Genomic DNA, 18,874 nt, shown 5'->3' with positions numbered 1-18,874 from the left:
TGGGGAACCACTAGGATTTTCCACAATTGTAACGTGTAGGGCTATCCAAAATAACATGCAGTCTTGAGAATTTGCTGGAACAGAAAACATGCTAGGGCTTGAATCAAAGTCCATACACAAATTGTATATGCATTTAAAAATGTATCTTTGGGGGTCTTTTCTCTCAAAATATGCCTTCATAAAGCCTCTCAAATATCTTGCAGATAACTGGGTTCAGAACCGGGGTTCTGGGATCCACTGGCACAACAGCCGCTTGTTTCCAGAGCCTCGGGACCTGTTGCTCTCGGAAGGACGAGGCTGCAGCTCCGCGGATGGCCGCCTAACCCGCGCGGAAGCGGCAGGGAGCTGGAAGCGACAACATGAAAGCCTTTCCCTGCTCGGCTCGCCACCCTCCGCCGATGGTCGCTGACGGAGCTCCAACCCCGCCCCAGGCCGCCCGCCTGCCCGCCCGTCCCAGCCGCGGCTGAGAATCCTCCTTGGGAGAGGAGAGGGAGAGAAGGAGGGAAGGAGCGAGGGGGGTGGGCAGAAAAAAAAGACAAGAGGAAAGAAGCGAGAGAGGCTTGTCTTCTGCAGCCAAGCCAGCGGTGCCTTCCTCGTCGGAGCGGGGGCGGGCATTTGGAGAGGATCCCTAACTTGGCCTAGAGAGAGCGCGCGCACGCGTGTGTGTGTGAGCGAGTGTGTGTGTGTATATATGTATGTTGCATATTGGCAGCGGGGTAAGTGGAGGCTGGGTGGCTCCGACTCTCTGACGCCAGTGAGACCAGATCAATCCAGGCGCAGCAGCAGAGCGAGCGCACGGCTGCTCGGCGGCAGCGGCGGCGACGCTGGAAGCGGGAGCGGCAAAGGAGGAGAGAAGCGGGGGGGGGCGGCAAGGCAAAAAAACCCCAAAAGCAGAGCGGGACTTCGCTCATCGGCCCAGCGGCGGCGGGTGGCTCGTTTGCACGCTCTTTTCCTCGCCCCACCGAGAGCCGGTAAGAAAAACTCCCTCGCTCTCTCTCCCTTCTCCTTCCTGCCCGGAGTCCTGCCTGCATCCAGCAACTCCCCTCCACCCCAAGCGGCGGCCTCCTCCTGGTTTGGGGATCTTTCTGGTTCTCAAAGGACAACGGAGCGTCCCTGCCTCCCTGGGCTGCTTCGCCTTCTCCTTCCTAGCCGCTCTCCTCCTCCGTGCAGCCGAAAGGGCGGCGAGGAGGCAGGAGGGAAGGACTGGAGGCGCGCGCGTCTGGCTGCCTGGGAGGGGAATGGAAAGGGAGAGAGAGAGAGGCTTCGTTCCCATCATGATGGCGGCTGTAGTTAGCCGTGGGGCCGACGGGGGCCGAAGCCGCGATGGGGTCCCCCCCCTTCTTAAAACTTCGTTGTCTTAAAAAGTGTCCCGTCGGGCCAACCTCCCTCCCTTCCCCCTCATCCTGATCTTCCCTTGTTTCCTGAGAGTCTGCATGGAGACGGTCGGGGTGGCTCTGGGGGCGCGAAGGAGACACGCCAGGAGCGGCTCCCGCTTCCCCTCCGTCCCGAGCCAGGGAGGGAGAAGAAATGCAGCAGAAGACAAGAGCCCTTGTTCCCCGGCTGCGCGGAGATTTCCCCCGGCGTCCGGGCCCCTTTTGTGCTCGGAGCCAAGTCGGGGGAAACTTGCCACGGCTTCTTCGCCTGCGCGCCTGAGACGCGACTTCTCTCCCGGGCGGCAGGATGAGGCCGGAGTTGTGCGGTTCAGAGAAACCAACACAATAGATTTACTCTTCTCTCTGTGGCTTTCTAATGCTTCTCCCCCCCCCCCCCGTGTGAGGGTGATGTTACTGAGCCATCTTTCTCAGACTTCATAGGAGGCATCTGTGCCCTAGAACTTCCCCTTCTGAAATGTTATTTTTCCAGCCTCTATCGAACCGGGGTGGCAGGGATGGCTCGGTGAAATCTGGGGGTGACTTCCTCCCTCGCCCCCCCCCAGCCCGAAAATAGTTGGCTCATTATATTCTAGCAACCTTTCTGGGAATTGGTGGGAAGAGAAGTTATGCCAAAACCGGGGGCAGCAATTTCTGGCCCTTTGTTAATAGTTGATGAAGCTGTGTGTGGGCTGGCTTAGCAGTTCTTCATACAGGGTATGAATATGAATGGCTGCTTTAATTTGAGGAGTGGCTTCATGCTTCAGGAAACAACTGATCTTCACTGTAGCGCATGTATACACATAATGTGTGAGTTACTCTGTGGAGACCAAAATTAATACGGATTTCCCCCCTGTATATATTCCAGTACCAACCACTTATGACTGAAAGGCTCCTAAGCAGTGCTTAGGAAAAGTGTTTACTGGTGAAAATTCATGTTCCCAAATGGGTCCCAGGGTGCCTTCACAGGCCTAGGATGGACAGATACATTCTTAATTAAGTTGACTGTACTGTATAACTATAGTTTGCACTTGAATTATAGCAAAAACACTTGCAAAAGTTGTGTCTCACTTAATGGTCTTGCTCTGCAGTTTGTGCATGTGACTTCTTGTTTGTATAACTATTTTGAAACTGGAACTTTACTATAACTACAAAGATTCTCTTTCCAAAACATTTGATGTTTGGCTGCTGGGGAGTAACAAACAGATTATATTCTTCCAGACTGTTGCTACATTATACTTATTAGATGCTTATTTTTCATTGGAAAAAATTCTGGAGTGGTAGTAGTGTTTGTCTCTTGCAGCAGAAATGATCAGTCTTATGACACCTTGGAGGCAAACACATTTATTAAGCTTCTGTGGACTCATAAGCTTTTGTGAACTCAGGCCCACTTTGTCAGATGGGCTTTAAGTCCATAAAAACATGGGTCATAATAAATTGGTTTGCCACAAGACAAGATTATTACACCCAGAAACAGATTGGAGATCACTGCTGAGGACTGAGAGACAACTCCGTTCTGCTGTCTGTTTAAAAAAAGCTTCTGGAAATGCTTATCCTACTTGCTAACTGTAATACTTGGACCTTCTGTTTTCAAGGCACAAACAGGGTCTCCAAAAGCTCAGAGCCTTGCAGTGCTTCCTAGTCACCTCCCCAGATAAGATCACTTCAGTTCAAGGCCAGATTAGGTTACAAGGATAGTGATTTGTCCTTGCTTTAATTATGACCCCTTCGCTCCCCAAAATGTAATCAAATGCAGTTCTGTTCTGCATTGTCTCTCTCTCTCTAGTTGTGGTTTTTAGTGTATATCCTTGACGATCTGGTGACTCAAAAACACTTCTGAGCAGTGTTGAGAGAGGCGAAGGCAATATAGATTCTAGATAATAGCGCTGATGGCGAAAAACTCTTACGGCTGCAATCGCACGTTTTAAAGTTCCGCAGGAGAAAGATAGGGAAAATATTAAGACACCTTTGTTTATTGTTCGGCCTTTCCCCATCCCTTCAGTTAATGCACATCTGCCACTATTCACAAATTATGGCTTTCCTGTTTCAAATGTCACTGCAGCCCTTGGCGCTGGAGTGAGAGAAAACATATCCCCACCTGCTTATACCAGATGCTATCCTATACTGCCCTGTGAATAGACGGATGCAATCCCACAAGCATCATTTGTCCCATATCACTGCACCATCATTTCCTCCCTCTGTATTCTTGTAAAACTGACAGGGACAGGAGGAAAGCCGTGTATTTTCACCACCCTCTTATGCTTATACATACCCCTCCTGAAGATAAACACATAGACAAACCCATTCTCCCTCCCTTGTTTTAGGACATTAATAGCAAGGATAGCAGAGAAAGAGGGTGGGTGTTAATTCTCTCTCTCCCCCCCCCCAGTGTTGTGGAACTGACAATGTGGCTTCCCCCTTGTTTCTGTATGGGAAGGGGAGATTAAACATTGGAAAAGCCATTCCCGAAAGTGTATTCAACTTTAAAGGATAGTGGGAGGTGGAGAAAGAAAGTATATGTTCACAGGTGACAACAAATTGAAATTGTGATTGTAAATCTATGATGCTACAAAAATTAATAGATTTTAAATGTGCTTTTTAAAACACAGTTCTTCCTTTCACACTTGCATGCTGCTGCATAGCAGACAGAGAGAAGCTCAAAAGAGCTTTTATGTGTAAAGTCTGGTTTGTTCTGGGAATGAAAGCATGAACCTAAAGTGGCAGTGATTATTTCCAAACAAATTTCTCACAGCAATCTACCTTAATGTATGTAAACAGAAGGAAAGATCAGCTTAGGGAGTAGGTAAACTTGAATTAAGCTGTGCTGGCAATGCAGCAGTCAGTACTGTCAAGTGTAAGTGGTATCTCTTGGTGTGTAATCCTGCAAGGCTAATGGACGCATCATCTAGGCTTTATAAATAATGTAAGCTGTGTATAATGTGGACTCCCTAGAGACTGCAGAGAGCATCATTACTAGCCTTTCCAACCTGCTGTAGATCTCAAATTGACTTACAGCAGTGAAATGCAAAATGATACATCAGGGTGAAATGAGGGGGGTCAGCCTGTGAGCTTGTTAGTTCAGTCATCATAATTAAATATATTATGAAAGCAAGTGTTGGAACTCCAACACCCATATTCTTCTTTTGTGTGTAATACAGAGGTGAATATTTAGAAGTTAATAATTGAGAGCCTTGTTTGTCTTTGCAAGTATGTTCTCATAAAACTTAAATTGGTAAGGGAGCTTATTGAAGAACACACTACTACAGGGGAACCCCGCCCCCCGCATGCTAACTAAACAATGTAAAGTAAAAATTAAACTACAAATATTCTAAATTAAATTAAATTAAATTGAAAGCTGGCTTATCCTGGTACACCACTTTGCAGCAGGCCACCAGATTATCATTGCCATTTGGCATTATGTCTTTGTACTGAGAGTCCAGCTAAAAATCACCATTCAGCCCAGTTTAACTCTCAAGAGTTGTATAGCAGAAATTCTGCTTGGGGGCATGGGTGGGATACAGATGTGAGGAGGCTAATGAAAGCTGCTTTGTCTGCAAGCAAACACTTTGCAGTTAATTCAGATTGTGAATGCAGCAAGCTCTGTGGCAGTCATGGTGCTGCAGAAACTACAGATCCTGCTTTTGAGTATCAAATAACAATAAGAAAAAAGTAAATTGCATGTGCTGTACTTTTGTATGCAAGCTGCAGTCCTTGGCACTGTTAGGATCTTGGATCCAACAGACCAACTGGGCTTGCTTTCGTGCTGAACAAACAAGACTTGGGTCACTACAACAGTGTTGGCCACTACAAATCAACTTACTATTGGAGCTGGAAAATAGAAGGTTTGATTGGTAGCAAGTTTTTGGAATGTTCAGGGCCCATAAATACACTTGAATTGGGGCGAGGGACAATGTGCCTTTCAGCTTGGACTGATGCAGGAAATGATTTTGCTGAATAGTGTGTGAAAATACCTTCTTCCAGTAGCCCTATTTCTGGTAGGTGCATGCCCAATCATGCTTCCAGATCAAACAGTTATGAGATTGGAAGGAAAGAAAATGCTCTTGGAACAACAGTCTTTCCAAAATACACTGCCATCCATCTAGCTATGGTATCTAAGCCATACTGTGCAACAAAACAATGACTGTTTTTCAGAGCAAAATGTCTTGGGGCTGTAGGGGTAAAGATGAAGATTTGGACAAATGTTAGCATATGGAATTTTGGCAAATAAAGGAATAATAGTACCTCCAAATTTCCATGAAAAAAAAATTCAGCTGAAAAATAGAAGGCAGCATTTTAGTATTGTTTGTCTAAAAGTAAGCGTTCAATGTGTTTAGGAAAGAAGTGAGATACAAATCTTAATGCAGCTTTCTGCAAATCCTGGTTATATTCCTGTATACGGATAATGTTTATGGAGATGGGTAACAAATCATGTAAGAGACCATTGAATCTCAAAACTACTAATTGCACCATGGCTGCACAGTAACTTTGTGACTTGAACATGGTGTAAACCTGTTCAATTCAAGCTTCCTAACATCTCCTTGGTGACTTGCTCAAGGCTTGGGCACTTAACAGCTTTGATTTTCATGTATGAAAGTGGCAAATTGTGTTCCATACAGACATACCTCAAGTCAGACACTGGTGTGAGCCTGGCTTTCAACTGAAAAGAACAGATTTTGTTCTAGGCCCAATCCTGACCTGGTCCTTGTTTCCCTGTTCTTCCCAGTTCACATGTTTTATCTGGCTTTCAGGGGTGGGGGGGAATTGAATCCTTAATGCATAAATACAGTTGACACCTTTATATTTAAGGAGAAAGTTAAAATTGGTTGAAAATCTACTCCAGGGGGAGGCTTCTTGGTCTCATCACCAGCCTCAGCCAATTGGTGCTGCTACAATTCTGCTACAAACTGGAAAATGTTATTTTCTCAAGAGTTGCATTCTGCTGAACAAAAAGACTGTACAGATGACATTCTTATGCATTCAGAAAATAGCCAGGGTAGTTTTACATGGGGATACAGTGTGTTAGTGCTTCAAATAAGTTATTGGTTGTGGGGTTTTTTTGTACCACTTGGTGCAATATGAGTTAGATGGGACTTCATCCAAAACCAGGGATATAAGATGAAATCCAGTTAAGAAGGGAGGAAGTGGTGGTTGGCAAATCCTGTGAACTGAGTAACGGGAGAGAGGGGAAGTATTGTGGGTTTTCTGGGAAATCTTGAATTTGGAAACTTCATGGAAAATTTCCGGCTGCCCTAAATCAATTAAATTTTTGTTTTAACATATTTGTTTTGTTTTAGGTCTGTTTACTAAATATGCACCATGTTAAATTTCACATGTTGTATAAATTATCTCATTCCCTCCCCCTCCAAAAAAGCAGCTGAACAAAAACATTTGATATGGGTGGGTGGGGGATCAATAAGCAAAACTGTCCTAAGCCCCTGATATTTGCCTCCTGGTGTAGGTGCGAGATGTGCAGGCAGGGTTTTTTTTTAAAAAAAAAAAAGTTTATATTTTATTAAGATGATTTCAGTTAAAAGAAATAAAGTGATGCAGAAAAAAAGAAGGAAAAGTGAGAGGGAGAAAAACAACAACAAAGATAAAAGCAAAAATATGCAAAAAAAGAGAGAGCAATATATGATATTCCCATACATTCTTGTATAAATTGGTATAGTGTTATTGTCCTAGTGCTTATGCAAATTTTAATAGCCTACTACATTTTGTATAAACTCATTCCAAATGTTACTTCACTGGCAGTCTTTCAGCTGCCAGTAACGAACGTAGTCCCCACCCCAAAGGGGATATTATGAGGGCAGGGTGGGGATAGAGCAGAGGCAGCCATTGATCTGCTGGATCCAAAGCTGTTTCATCCTTTTGAGTGGGGCTCAATCTGGGACTTTCAGTTCTACAAGCCTGGAACTGGTTCAGCAAAAACATTTCTCCTCCCCCCCCCTTTTGTCCTGGCCAGTATGATTCACCTGTGTTAGGATGGTTCTGCCTGCCTGGCTTAAACATTTAAATTTGGATATTTGGATATTAGTTTATTGAAATATTAAGATATGACTACTCAATTGCATACAGTTCTTTACATTATTTACTTTTTAAGGTAAAGACAATGGTTGACATACTGATTTTGTTAGTAACCTGTGTCTCTGGTTATAGTCACCTCAAAAGTGATATTACAACTCTGATTTTAGTCTTGACTTGTATCGTTTCCATTCCAGCTGCCCTGTTGTGTTGTGTTCATTCATTGTGTTACCAATTTTATGAAATAAAAAACAGACTTTGTAGAAAACTTAATGCCATGCATCACTGGTAATGGTGGTATAATGTTCATTTTCCTTGAATACTGTAAAATTTTGGAGTGGTCTTAGATGCGTTGAGGCTTCTGTTTTGAAAGCCCAGGGAGGAGTCCCTTTCAGTACAGATGTTGCGAAGGCTGCAACCATTTTGTTCCCCCAAACTCTGTCCCAGTAACTGGCACAAACTGAGACTAGACTAGAAATGTGTGTTCTGCCTAGAATGCCTATTAAAGACTCAGCGGCTTGAATTGATACCAAGCAGATACCACCAGCTTCTGTTGGTGAATTGCAGATACCACCAGTGTCTGCATTGGTATCTCCTGTTGTGTTTCAAAACCTGCACCTTTCATTTTGTTTGAATATTTATAAACCAGGGCTGACACCCAGACAAAGAAATCTTTGTTGGGTGGTTGAGCTTTAAACACGAATATGAATGAGAACAATAGTTCTGGATCCTATTCTGTTGTTTTTAGATGCGGTGTGTAAGAAATGATGGAACTCTTCAGATGGCAGGTGTTGGTTGTTGTTGTATTGTAAGAATGTGCCTGACTAATCTGACGCACCTCCTTAGTAGATTTGAGTGACTGGTGTGGTGATCGGTCTTTAATCAAATGTTGTCAATGTTGTAGAGTTGTTTAGACAAGGACGAGGAAGCCCAAGTTTGAATCCCAACTTGGCCATGACCTTGGGTCAGCCACCACCACTTGGCTGAATCTACCTTTCAGGATTCTTGTGAGGATAAATTAGGGTGGGGTAGCAAAATCATCCACAACATGAAGAAAGGATGGGAAGAAAAACAAAAAAAAATGAAACAATGCAGTCCTATTTTAAAACATTAAATTACTTGAGCACGGCATATGTTATATTTCATCCTCCCCAATATTCCCTTGTGATTTCTCAGAGCAGAGGAAACTGAATCTTGCAACCACATGACAGGTTTAGATGGAAGAGTGAATAGTATGGCGGTCTTGATGGCTGTTGGACAGCTGTGAACTTTTTCTACCTGGAGATGTTTTCAAGACCTTTAAGGCAGGCCTGGCCTTGGTGCTCATTGTTCCGCATTTAAGGATGTGGGCTTTATTGTATCTTGTGTAATACAACTGTAGCCCGTCCTAATCCTTCGAGATAGAAATTAAAAGCCCCTGTTTTAAAAGTTGATAATACTTCTAAGGTGGTAGACTTTGAAGATCTTATTTATAACTTTGAGCACCTTTTGTGGTTAAACCAGCTGAAAGCTTCAGGAGTACAGTATAAGCTTTCTTTGGTGTGTAAAAATTTCACAAAAGGCCAAATATTTAAAATGGCTTTCTCAGAATATGTAACTTGAACTGTCAGCTGTCATGACAACTTTTACGATTGAGGCATACTAGGGTAGCTTAGTAAAACTAGAGGTTGTCTTAAATGTGTAGTTGGGATGAACGTTATCTGAGTTGAATTTTTTTCTATGATCAAATGTTACGCAGTATTCCAGAATAAATAGATTTGTGTACAATTAGGTTACTACAATGTTAAATTTTTTTAAAAAAATATATGACTCCTCCCCTGTGTTATTTCACATCTTCCCTCTGGTATTTAAACAGATTGAGTTGTGCTGCATATGTTCACAGCTTAACTTTCACCCTGTTACAAAACTTGTATTTAATGCAGTTCCCTGGGGGTCAGGGAGAAACTCCAGTTAGGTAGTCAATTTGCATGAACTAGTAATAAATTCAGCATAAGTGTACATGCCCAAACATAGCCTTTATAAATCAGATATACTGTGGTACACAACTTAAAGCAAGAGGCAGCTGCATGTTCATGAAAGAAAATTGGGGAAGAGGCAGTTTCTATCAAATGTCTTAGACAAGTGTTTTCACTTCTGTTTATAAGTTTCTCACACTAGCAGTCTATGAGGAAACTTGGTATATTCCTAGATCTGCAAGAGTTCCAAATCTAAGTTGGATGACTTGTATTGCAAATTTGATTAATGAGGAGAATCTGCAAGTTACAGCTTGTTTCATTTTCTGTGTTCAGCGAAAGAAAACTCTTAGGCTTCCAAAATGCAACTCTATTCCTTGGTTTAAGTGAACATGGTTTAGGGTAGAGAAATCTGGGTTGTACATGCCAGTGGACATCTCACAAACTCTGCATGGAAAGAATTTTGATCTAGAGACTCCCCAAGTCAAATAACTGCATGTTTTCCATCCCTCTTGAAGAAACTGCAAAGTAAAATGGCATTCTATTATGGAATTAACTATATAAAATTTCTACACATTTCTGACTAATTAGATAGACATGTCCCACCTTACGAACACAACGCATTCTCTGGAAATCTTTTGTTAGACGAGCATGTGCATAACGAGTCCATTATCTCCATTATTTCCTACGGAAATATTTCTAATGTGGGATTTGTCTGCTCTTTCCTCACTCTCTCCATGGTTTCTTCCTGAAATGGCTGTAGCCAAAGGAGGAAACTGATTTGTCCAGTCTCCCTCCCTCTTCTCTATGGTTTTTGCCCCAAAATGGCTGCCGCCAAGCAGCAAACCACAAAGAAACCAGGAAGCCAGGACGCTGGCTCTTCAGATAAATGAATCTGTGGGGCATATAGCAAGGTTTCAGCATAATTCCTTTTGTGTAGATAAGTGAATTTTCAGATAGCGAGTGATAGCGGGACTTGCGTGTATATTCAAAAGATGCAGCTTCTTTTGATATATAGGCATATGTAGTGCATATATTGGGGCAAAATTGAGCATGGTACCTATTTGTACATTGTTTGGCTAATATGCTTTTACGGGTTTTGGAGTTTCTGCTATCAAACACAACTTCACAGTTTGTAAAAAGCTTATTTTTGGAGATTGCCAAAGGAACATGTAATGAGAGCTGAACTTGAATATCTCCAAAACATATGTAGCTGAACAATGCATTTTGAGGGGTTCAAAACACAGCCATTGTAGAATTAAACTTAAACCTGTCCTCCTAACCCATTAGCTGACATCACTAGTCCATGGTGAGCATGGTTTGGGGAAATTTGGTCATGGGTCAAATTGGACCCCCTAGTGGCCCACAATTGGTCTGCAGTTTGGAAGTTTCCTACCCTTGGTTTATGGCTTACAATTTTGGCTCCACCCTGTCCAGTAGATGAAACCAGGAGCCTTGGCTCAGTGTTATGTGAGAACCAGTGCTTGTGCTTTCTTTCTTGTGAAGAAATCACAAGCTGCTGGTGGTTTGTTTGGGAAAACAAACCATGAATGCAGGTTCCCTTCCTGTGATGTATGAAGCAGCCCAATATACAGTATTCATCAGTATTGCCAATTCCCTATTCTGGGTTTCTAAAGGCAGCAGTTGTAGCTTCAGTTCTTGGTGCATTTAGTTGACCAAGGGTCACCTATTGTATCCAGGGTTTTTGCACCTCTCTGTGTGGTTACCTTTTGGAATTTGGCTTAGCTTTACTTAAAGTAAGAAACATAACATGACAGAGGAAAGGTGGTATTTGATCAAGTCTTACTCAGAGTAAAGGTAAAGGGACCCCTGACCATTAGATCCAGTCGTGGCCGACTCTGGGGTTGCGGCGCTCATCTCGCTTTATTGTCCGAGGGAGTCGGTGTACAGCTTTCGGGTCATGTGGCCAGCATAACTAAGCCGCTTCTGGCGAACCAGAGCAAGTGCACGGAAACGCTGTTTACCTTCCCGCCAGAGCGGTACCTATTTATCTACTTTCACTTTGATGTGCTTTCAAACTGCTAGGTTGGCAGGAGCAGGGACCGAGCAACGGGAGCTCACCCTGTCGTGGGGATTCGAACCGCCGACCTTCTGACCGGCAAGTCCTAGGCTCTGTGGTTTAACCCACAGCGCCACCTTCGTCCCACCTTACTCAGAGTAGACCCACTGAAATAAATGGACCTACACCTTGTTTATTAATTTCCACGAGCCTATGACTAAAACTTAATTGAATACCACTCTTTCCTTTTTTTGGTACTGAGTAGATATTGGAGTATTTTCATGTGTCAAGACAACAGACACCAGCTGAACACATTGTTTTGATTAAAAAGTGGATTCTGTGCCTTCATTTTAAGTACAATGCAGAGCTTTTAAAAGGCAAGTGGATTTCTAATTTGGAACAGTGAACTCTTAATTGCTTAAGGGATTCAGGTATTAATAAACCTGCAGCAGATCTAGGCTCTTCAGCTCATTCAACTATGAAATCCTCTGTAAGTGACTATTTCCTAAGGTAGTGAGATCTCTCCTGTCAGACTGGTCACGTACTCCTTGAGGAGGAAAAAATCTGTAGTGCATAGCTGCTGTGGGAGGGGAAAGGAATGAAGGACACCCCTTTTGAGAGACACTGCTTGGGCAGGAATGCTCAGGTAAATTTTTTCCCTGTTTTTGCCAGCAGATTTGTTCTGTAAGGAAAGACAAACACCTTGACAGATATGCTTCTGCCAGGAATGGCTGACTAACTCCAGCTGGCCTCCTCATGGGGCATGCCTGAGCCACACCAAAGCGGCAGCTGTGTGCCATATAAGGAGCCTCCATGCGGTGCATACCAAAGAGATCTTGCCTTTCCGTGAGGAAAGTCGATGACTTTTGATCACATGTAGGAACGAAGCAAAACCTTTACTGTACCTGCTTCTATAATATAAATGCAAAACATCCCCAAATGCGTTTGAGTTCCCAAAGCGCTTTCTACCACATTTGTGAAGTTGATCCCAAAGAGCTCTCTTTCTTGTCAGAACTTCATTAGTGGCAAAGCAATTCCCCCTTCTCTCGGTTGTTTCCACTCCCCACCCCCCACTCGTTCACCTGTGAGAAAAGCCCCACCTTTTTTGTCCTTCTAACTATAAGGGGAAATGACTTTGCTATTGATAAAGGAATAAAATCCCCTGCCCTTCCTAAAGGAGGAATTCAACAATTGGGGAGAGTGGCATGAGACCATGTGTTGGTTTGTAAAAGGATATGGCTTGTAAAGATGTTTCCTTTGATGCCTGTGTGATGAATATGGATGTATTTCCGTTGCAGAAGGTCCTGATGAAATTATGCAATTACAGCTGACCAGGCAGATCTAAATATAGGCAGAAACGTCTGGTATCCTGCTTTTGTGTATCTTAACACACCCACGCAGTGTGTGTAAAACTGCCATTAAAAAAACAGGTGTTTGTAACAGTCGCAGTTGGGAGTGGTGATGGATCTTTGTGGAAAGGCAAAAGCGCTGTGGAAGCTTACAGCACTCTGTTCTTGAAAAAGTACCGTAATTGTTTGTGCTGCCTTTCCACCAGTGTGCTGAAATTCATAGATATTTCTCACGAATGCAAGGTGTGCATGTACCTGTGGCTCTTTGTGCAACCCTCTGCAGGTGCTTGGGTGAGAGGATGTAGTCTTCATGCCACAGCTGGCAAAACTATTACAGATCGGTTTCCCCTATTCTTCATCTGGCATAGAAATGCTGGCTAGGTAAAGGTAAAGGGACCTCTGACCGTTAGGTCCAGTCGCAGATGACTCTGGGGTTGCAGCGCTCATCTAGCTTCACTGGCCGAGGGAGCCGGCGTACAGCTTCTGGGTCATGTGGCCAGCATGACTAAGCCGCTTCTGGTGAACCAGAGCTGCACACAGAAACGCTGTTTACCTTCCCGCCAGAGCGGTACCTATTTATCTACTTGCACTTTGACATGCTTTTGAACTGCTAGGTTGGCAGTAGCAGGGACCGAGCAATGGGAGCTTACCCCATTGTGGGGATTCGAACCGCCGACCTTCTGATCGAAAAGCCCAAGAGGCTCTGTGGTTTAGACCACAGCGCCACCCACATGCTGGCTACTAGTCTCTTTATAGGCTGGTAGAAAAGAAGTCAGCAGGCTGATCTGAGTCTTGTCCCTGTTTTATTCTGGATTGTTTTATTTGATTTTTTTTTAATGTTGTAAACTGCTTTGAGATTTTCCGTCTTTAAACTACAAAACTGTAGACAAATGAATTTACTTATTTATTTATTTCTAATTTATTATTATTATTTTCACGAGGGGGAGGAATAGCGACCAGACAGTCTGTACTGGTGACTGCAACCCAGGTTTAAGGCACCATTTGGCGATTAGCTTGTATATCTGAGTTTCTAACACGGGGTTGTGGGGGGGATGATAGCCAGTTGTGTGGTTGCATGAGTTGAACTGACTTTCCCTTGCAATACCTCAGGGTTCAGCAACCTTTTTCAGCCGTGGGCCGGTCCCTCAGACCATGTGGTGGGCCCGACTATATTTTGAAAAAAAATATGAACAAATTCCTATGCCCCACAAATAACCCAGAGGTGCATTTTAAATAAAAGCACACATTCTACTCATGTAAAAACACCAGGCAGGCCCCACAAATAACCCAGAGATGCATTTTAAATAAAAGCACACATTCTACTCATATAAAAACACCAGGCAGGCCCCACAACCCAGGGATGCATTTTAAATAAAAGGACACATTCTACTCATGTAAAAACACACTGATTCCTGGACCATCCGTGGGCTGGATTGAGAAGACGATTGGGCCACATCCAGCCCATGGGCCTTAGGTTGCCGACCCCTGCAATACCTCATGTTCCCCTCCCCATATCTGCTCTAGAGCAGTGTTTCCCAACCTTTTTTGGGCAAAGCCACACTTGTTTGATGAAAAAAATCTCGAGGCACACCACCATTACAGCCCCGTGACGTCAGCGTGCAGCGTCGCGCCGGGAGGGACGCACGAAAGTGTAAGTTTCAATTTTTTCCCCTCCCCTCCTGTGTAAAGGGGAATGCACTCTGCTAAGTAAAGGCACTTGCCACAGCAGCGTCAACGTCACAGCACCCACCAGCACCCAAGAGAGAAGGGGTCTCAGCAGCCCTTTTGCCAGGAAGAGGAGCAAGAACGAGAGGAGGAGGAGGAAGAGGAAGAGAGTCCCCCCCAAAAAAACATTCTCCTTTTGATCTTCCTTATTTGCAATTCCTCATTGCAAAACAGCGGTTGATATACAGCTGTTTTTTTTGTTATTACAGTCCCCACCCCCTCACCTAGAAAAACACCACCTGTCAATTTTATTATTATTATTATTATTATTATTATTATTATTATTATTATTATTATTATTATTATTATTATTATTCTCCGCCACTCTGGGAGGCTGAAGCCCTTCAAGGCTTCCTTCTGTCCACTCTCTGTGAATTACCTGCCCGGAGCGGGTTTCTGGGGGGGGGGGCGCTGCTGCCGGTGTCCTCCCCGTCGAGTCTCGCCTTGCCCGGCGCGTGGCGGCCGCCCTTTCCCACACTCTGCCGGCTGCGCTGCCAAGCCCCGCGGCTCGGCCTGTCAGCGTTACCGGGCTCGGCGGGCGGTAATTCCCGAAGAAAGCCGGCGGCGCTTGAAGAGCTGGCAAGCCCCCATTTGCATGTCTGTTTTCCGCAGCCCTTGGAGAGGATTAAGTTCCCTCCTTCCTGCCGGGGAACCTCCAAGCTTTGGGGGTGGGGGGGGAGGAGGCAGCAAAGCGAGGCAGGAAGGAGAGCTCGGCTTGGCTGGGTGAGCTTTGGCAGGGGCAGGGAATGAGAGCCGCGAGGCGGGCGCTGTGGACGGAAGCGCTGCCCACCGAGCTCGCAGGCAGCCAGGCAGGCAGACGGCGAGAGCCCCGCGCTGGGCGGCCTCTCCTCGCCGCCGCCGCCCCGCCTCTCGCCGCCCGACTCGCCCGCCTCCCTCCCACGGAGGTAGGCTGGTGTGCCGTGGGAGGGAGGCGGGCGAGTCGGGCAGCGAGCACACACGGGGCGGCGAGCGAGCTCCCTCCCGCATCCCATCGCCGCTCGCTTCGGCCGGCCTACTGGGCTGTCGCAGGCGGAAGGCCTGCGCATGCGCGAGGTTTTCGCGCCTTCCTCCAGTAGGCCGGCCGAAGCGAGCGGCAATGGGATGTGGGAGGGAGCTCGCTCGCCACCCCGTGTGTGCTCGCCGCCGCCGCCCCGCCTCTCGCCGCCCGACTCGCCCGCCTCCCTCCCACGGAACACAAGGCAACGTTCCGCGGCACACTAGTGTGCCGCGGAACACCAGTTGGGAAACACTGCTCTAGAGGATCCAGACAGATTTTGAGGAGGATCAGAAGGGGAAGGTCTGTTTGTCCAACACTGGATTTCACCCAGGGTCTGAGCGATAAAGGATGATGCAGTAATCTTGGAGGATTCCCATTTCTTTCTATGTTGGTAGGTGGCTGATGATTCTGTCTGGAGGGAGAGAGTTCGGTTAGCAGGGTGCCACAACCAAACAGGTCTTCCCCAGCCAGTCCCACACACCACCACCTCACCTCAGAACATGGGGGGGGGGGGCTTAGAGCAGGGCTTCCAAATATTATCTTGGTGCTTGATGTGGGCGTAGGCTTGAGTTTTAAGCATCTGGTGTCCAGACAGAAGTAGAGAAATTGGTCGTTATAACTTACGTGCTAAAACTGCTTACACTGAGTTACTTCATTGTTGTTGCAGGATAACCAAAGGATTGAAATTCAAATTCCAAAGAGGAATGGACTCTCTACGTCCCTAATATTCAAAGTAGCTGCTTTATCACACTAGGTATAAATCAGTGGATGCTAATTGGGATCAGAACCAGGTGATGACAAGAATTGGGTCAAGGTATTTTTGGGGGGAAGGAACTCTACCGGTTTATGTTGAGTGTCCTGCCTTTTGCACAGACACTTATATTCATGGGCTGGGAAGTTGCTGGAAGCACAGAAGCCTATTTCTCAGAAGGGTACATTTATTTGGGAAAGTACAGAGTAGGTGTCAAACTCATGTTAGCTGTTGTTTGTACTTCTGGCTGATAAGGCCACTTTGTGCTCAGAGTAATACAGGAAATGATGCACTGCAGAAACTAAAAGTGGCAGAAAGGAAAATGGAATGTATTGGCAAAATCTCAGAAGCAAGAAGGCTTCTTGGAAACTAGAAACTTGGCAGACATGTGCTTGAGTGTTTATTTCAAAACACCTATGTAGCATCTTTTGTTTATCTTTTTTATATTTGGATCTCAAAAGCAACAGAAGCCAGAAAGCATGTAAGTGTGTGTGTATAATGAAAGTCAACAAATTATCAAGCCATAGCACTGGGGGCGGAATCACCATTTAAAAAGATGCTTTCAGCAGAGGCAGTAGAACTCATTGAGGTAGCCCACCTGTCTTCCAACCATTAAAGGATGCTGCGGGGAGGCGTGCTTCATGTGATGTGAGCTGGGCAGAAGCATTGGATTGGCTATGCCACCATGCTGAGCTCTGTATACCTCTCTCCACCCTGTTGGGAACCAGCTGCAACACTGTGTGTCTAGAAGGCAAGTGAGCAACACTGCCCTGCCTGTGCCATCCCGTTGACTGGTACACAGAGGCTCACACAGATTCCTGGTGAAAGATAGGGGAAGTCCCACATACACTCAGTTCTGATATTCCCCACCCTCCAACACATTCCTCCCAGCACTGTCCTCAGGGCAGCAGGCTTTATGTGATGGTGGGGCAAGGCATGTTGAAATGCTCAACCCTTTGAGGGTCATCGCTGAATCGAGCGCCCTTTCAGGTTGTTCGTCCAAGTGTGCAAACCCGATTTGGAACGTTCTAGTCTCACCATATTTACAAACGCCACGGCAACCATATCTGCTAAAATCCCTTTTGAGAAATAATTCTTGATTTTGTTGGAAGGTGTCTTTAAGAACACAACGGTTCTGAGGCATTTGAAATGAATTTATCCTGTCTCTGCTGGTTTTGTAAGCAGGTGGTTAACTTGATCAACTTTTTATTTTAAAGTTTCCATGTAGTAAATTTTCTGGTGACTCAGAAAATGCTGACTTGTTACTTTTGGTGTTCTAACTTGAGTACAGAACACATCCAAGTACTGTATTGTTGTAGTCAGCTGACCAGCTGTGTGAAGATCTCTTAATTAATTCCAACTGCTTAATGACTTTGAAATCTGATGCGAAATGCATCCTACTCTCTCTTTACTTGGCTAAATGTGCCACCTTGACTAATTGTGGTTTCGTGAAGGGGATGGCAGAAAGCAGTTTTCATCTCTCAAGAGGAATTGGTCTTCTTCATGAGTCAGCTGAAGCAGTGGCTTTTCCTATGCTAATTCCTGACAACTTCCCCATAGTTTGAATTCTGCCCAGGCATAAAGTTCTGCAATAACCCAACAGTGGTCTGTTAGATTCTGGTAGAGTATTTGTGCTTCTTCAGATTGTCTGTATGAAAGAGATCTGATCTTTGCCTTTTCTCACTTTTACCCTTTCGTAGGTGCCTGACTTGCATTTGGAATCCCAAAGACTAAAGAAAGAACATCTGACAAGCTGGAATGTTAGTTTCAACTTTTCAAGATCTCTGGGTTAGGAAGATTAAAGGAATCATATAAATTCGCCCAAGACTGTTGTAGGGCAGTCCTTGAAGGATTTGCTGTTCTCAAGCGTTTGATCACTCACCATGAACGTGACGAGCTTGTTCTCCTTCACAAGCCCAGCTGTTAAAAGACTGCTAGGATGGAAGCAAGGGGACGAAGAGGAAAAATGGGCTGAGAAAGCTGTCGATGCCCTAGTAAAAAAACTGAAGAAGAAAAAAGGAGCAATGGAAGAGTTGGAGAAGGCATTGAGCTGCCCAGGTCAGCCCAGCAACTGTGTCACAATTCCTCGTTCGCTGGATGGGAGGCTCCAGGTGTCCCATCGGAAAGGGCTGCCCCATGTAATTTATTGCCGTGTGTGGCGCTGGCCTGATCTGCAGAGCCACCATGAACTTAAACCACTGGAATGCTGTGAGTTTCCCTTTGGTTCAAAGCAGAAGGAAGTTTGCATCAATCCCTATCACTATAAGCGAGTGGAAAGTCCTGGTAGGTATCTTCGTGTATACTTTGATTTTATTAGCTTACGCAATGCCTTTTCCCAACAGCTCAACTGCAATCAGATTTAAGATTATAGGACTGCTAAACTAGAGAAATTGAATGTGCAGCTTGCTGGGGGTAGATCCTAGAATCGTAAGAGTTGGAAGGGACCCTGAGCATCATCTAGTCCAGCCCCCTGCTATGCAGGATTATACAGCTGTCCCTTACGGGGATCGAACCTGCAGCCTTGCCATTATCAGCACCACACTCTATCCAATGGAACTATCTCAGTTATCTTAGTTATACTACTGAACCATCTTAAGACAGTAGCGCGCCACATCTATGCTTACTCATGTATTCAAGATAGACTCTGGTACTTGTAGGGCATAATAAACTGATATACTTCACTCTCTCC

General features: G+C 45.1%; 1 protein-coding gene across 2 annotated transcripts in view; it reads left to right on the top strand.

Annotated features, from left to right (window-relative positions):
- Nucleotides 1-610: 610 nt before the first annotated feature.
- Nucleotides 611-18,874, top strand: part of SMAD1 (SMAD family member 1) — a 37,988-nt gene continuing 19,724 nt past the window's right edge. Inside the window, exons 1-2 of one of the 2 annotated variants that reach the window (XM_081208434.1) lie at nt 611-971; nt 17,886-18,468. In XM_081208434.1, the coding sequence (XP_081064560.1) occupies nt 18,069-18,468 (400 nt within the window). In that variant the 5' untranslated portion in view covers nt 611-971; nt 17,886-18,068. The remainder of the gene's footprint in view (nt 972-17,885; nt 18,469-18,874) is intronic. The other variant, XM_081208435.1, reaches the window with a different exon arrangement.

Source organism: Podarcis bocagei, assembly GCF_964188305.1.
Source record: "Podarcis bocagei genome assembly, chromosome: 9".
NCBI lineage: Eukaryota > Metazoa > Chordata > Lepidosauria > Squamata > Lacertidae > Podarcis > Podarcis bocagei.
This window is presented reverse-complemented; position numbering and strand designations above follow the sequence as displayed.